This window comes from Ursus maritimus, unplaced genomic scaffold (genome assembly GCF_017311325.1).
Source record: "Ursus maritimus isolate PB19 unplaced genomic scaffold, ASM1731132v1 scaffold_17, whole genome shotgun sequence".
In the NCBI taxonomy this organism is placed as follows: domain Eukaryota; kingdom Metazoa; phylum Chordata; class Mammalia; order Carnivora; family Ursidae; genus Ursus; species Ursus maritimus.
Window position 1 is genome coordinate 58,509,975 of NW_024424119.1, and position 3,032 is coordinate 58,513,006.

The following is a 3,032-nucleotide window of genomic DNA, read 5'->3' on the forward strand; positions in this document are numbered from 1 at the left end:
CAAAACGCAGACTCGCACTCGTGAGGTCCCGCTGATGCCCGGCTGCAGGGAGGGGGTTCCGGGGAGACAGGGCGGCCATGCACACAGCACTCTCCGCGGAATAAAAGCCCACTGACGCCACCCTCCTCCCCGGCCCCAGGAGTTCAGCCCGGGAAGGAACTCCCTGCTCCAGCATTGACAGGCCTGCCCTCCTGGCCCACTCCCAGCAGGAGGGGAAGGGCCCGCGGGGCACAGTCTCCTCCCAGGCCCCGCTCGCTGGGGCAGCGACCTGCGAAAGTGGGACCCCCAGGGCCTCGGTCTCCCCCTGACCCTGGACAACGCCAACAGCCCAAGGCCAGGCATGGCGTCTTACTCTTTCGTGTTTCTGCAGCAGAATTCTGTGGAACACTGTTCGAAGAAATGAACAGGCCCGTCCTGAACAGTGTGCTCTGTGGTCACTGCGGGCCAGGACACAGTGGAATCTCTGAGACCCGGCCGGACAGACGCCTCCACGGCTGGTGGGTCCCGCACTTCCCAAGCTTACCCGAAAACACGACATTCGCTTTCACTGGCTGACCGCCCCGTCCTCTGCACTGCGTGACCCTGCTCAGCGGGACTTAGGAGCACGGCCTCCCGTCTCACAGCTGGGTCACCGCGGATGCCAGCAGGGTCCGCCTGGGCCAGGCCCGCTGGGGGGCTTCTGTCAACAGAAGCCTATTCTCCCCCAGTTCTGAGGCCCGAAGCCCACGGTCAAGGTGTGGACAGGGCTGAGCTCCTTCCGAAGGCCTCGGTCCTGGCCGCTTCCAAATCTTCTGGAGCGGCCGCGATCCCAGGCCCCCATCCCTCCAAGTTCTGGCTCTGTCGTCACACGGCCTCCTGCCTGGGTCCCCTCTGTGTCCGTTTTCTCTTAAAAGGACATTAGACATTAGCCCCGGCTCCCACGGGCCTCATCCGACGTAATCACAGCCCCAAAGGCCCTGTTTCCAAATAAGGTCACACCCCGAGGTTCTGGGGGGACATGAGTTTTGGGGGACGCCATCCAACCCAGTGTGCCACCAGCCACTCAGCGTAAAACGTGGAAGCACTGGCCGTGACCGGCTGTCCCGAACTACAGGCAGGCGTGGGGAGGGCCGGAGGGGCCGCTATTCCTGGGCTCACCCCGCAGAGGCCGCCGACGTCCACCTCACTTGTGTCCTCCAGGCCTTCCACCAGCGAGTGGCAAGAAGGTCCACTCCTCCCTCCTTTGCCTCAACCCCCCAAACGGGTCTAGCAGACCTAGAACTGCAGTCCATGTCCCAACGTCCCAGGTGCAGAGCCTCCCTGAGGAGGACGCCACGCTGAGACCTACCACCTGCCCTAGGAGACGTGGGGGCTTCGGGGCTTGGGCGCCACAGGAGACGGCTCTGCACGCCGCTGCCACAGGAGGGCTGCACCAGAGTGGCCACCAGATCCCCTTCCTTTCCCTGCCCCGACCCCGAGACAGGAGCCCCATGGCCCAGGACCACCATCTCGCTGGTGGGCCGGCTCCCTCCCGGCACAGGGATGAATGGCCTCTACGGGAAAGAATCCAGAGTGAGTGTAGGAGAAGCCCCAGCCTCCATTCAATGCTGACCAGGGATCCAGCAGATGCAGGACTGTCACCGTGGCCTTTACTGTCACACTTAGCCACATGGAACCTGCCTGTGCTGCCCCTGTGTGCACTGCACCCCGGGGGACCTGCACACGGTCTGGGTGACCCTGCAGATGACCGCGGCCAGCACTCTGCACCTTGGTCTGGGTGACCCTGCTGATGACTGCGGCCAGCACCCTGCACCTTGGTCTGGGTGACCCTGCTGATGACCGCGGCAAGCACCCTGCAGTGAGGTCTGGGTGACCCTTCAGATGACCGCGGCCAGCACCCTGCACCTTGGTCTGGGTGACCCTGCTGATGACCGCTGCCAGCACCCTGCAGTGAGGTCTGGGTGACCCCGCTGATGACCACGGCCCGTGCTTGCAGAGCACTCGCTGCCGGCCAGCCCCATCCTCCAGCGCCACCTGAACCCACTCCACCCGCACCCCTTCCTGCAGTGGGTGGGTGGGGTGACCGAGGAGGAGCTGATGCCTGAGGCGGAGAGTAAAACAGGAGAAACACCGGGAAGGACTGCAGCCTTTCAGGGAGGCCGGGCACGGTGGGTGGCCCGGCGTGGGCGGGGGGGAGTGGGCAGGCGGTGCCTGCAGGAAGGAGAGGGGTAAACGTGTAGGTAATGGCTGTCCCTTGTGCAGGACAGATGGCCACCCACAGGCACGGTGTCCACAGACCCTGGGGCTGGCATGGGGCTCTCCAGCCATTGGCTGAGCCCCGGGGCTCACCCTCCGGGACACAGCTGTCCTCAGTGCTGACTCTGATCTGTGGTTGCCCAAGATCACGACCCAGGAAGTGTTCCTGACGCCGGCAACCAGCCCGCACCCACCCGGCCCGGAACCTCCCTTCTGGCGCCTGCCAGGAACCGTCCAGGCCCCGGGGACACAGGGACCTTCCCGCTCCCACTTAGAGGAAGAAGGCCTCCTATTGTCCTGGTGGAGGAAGCCCCCTGAGGCTCTGGGGATGAGCCACGGGGGATTCAGGGAACCGCATGGCTGGGGGGCCTGGACGGTGCTGGCTTGCAGGCCCCCGGCCCCTATATAAGGGCCCGAGCCCGCTGCCCGGCCTTCGTCACTCCCGGGAGCTCAGCACAACCACAGCCGCAGCCATGAAGTGCCTCCTGCTGGCCCTGGGCCTGGCCCTCACGTGTGGCATTCAGGGCATCGACGTCTCCCAGACTGGGCAGAACATGGACCTCCAGAAGGTGGGAGGACGGCTGGGGTGGGGGGTGAGCTGCAGGGGTGCGGGGCAGCGGGAGCTCAGCTACACGAGCACGAGCGGACCCCATGATGTCGGGAAGCCCCCACCTGGCTCTCTGTCTTCAGGGCGGCTTGTCACTTGGTTTCCCAAGATCCAGGAGGTTCTAGGGAACTCGTGTGATGTGCACGTCAGACCCACCTGGGTAACACAGGCGTGTTATTTCAAGTGTGGA

At 64.8% G+C, this 3,032-nt stretch overlaps 1 protein-coding gene across 1 annotated transcript in view; it reads left to right on the top strand.

The window, feature by feature from the left end:
• Window positions 1-2,553, top strand: part of LOC103675264 (beta-lactoglobulin-2) — an 11,527-nt gene extending 8,974 nt beyond the window's left edge. The window contains exons 6-7 of the mRNA XM_040631361.1: window positions 1,976-2,092; window positions 2,381-2,553. Coding sequence (XP_040487295.1) covers window positions 1,976-2,092; window positions 2,381-2,553 — 290 coding nt within the window. The remainder of the gene's footprint in view (window positions 1-1,975; window positions 2,093-2,380) is intronic.
• The last annotated feature ends 479 nt before the right edge of the window (window positions 2,554-3,032 follow it).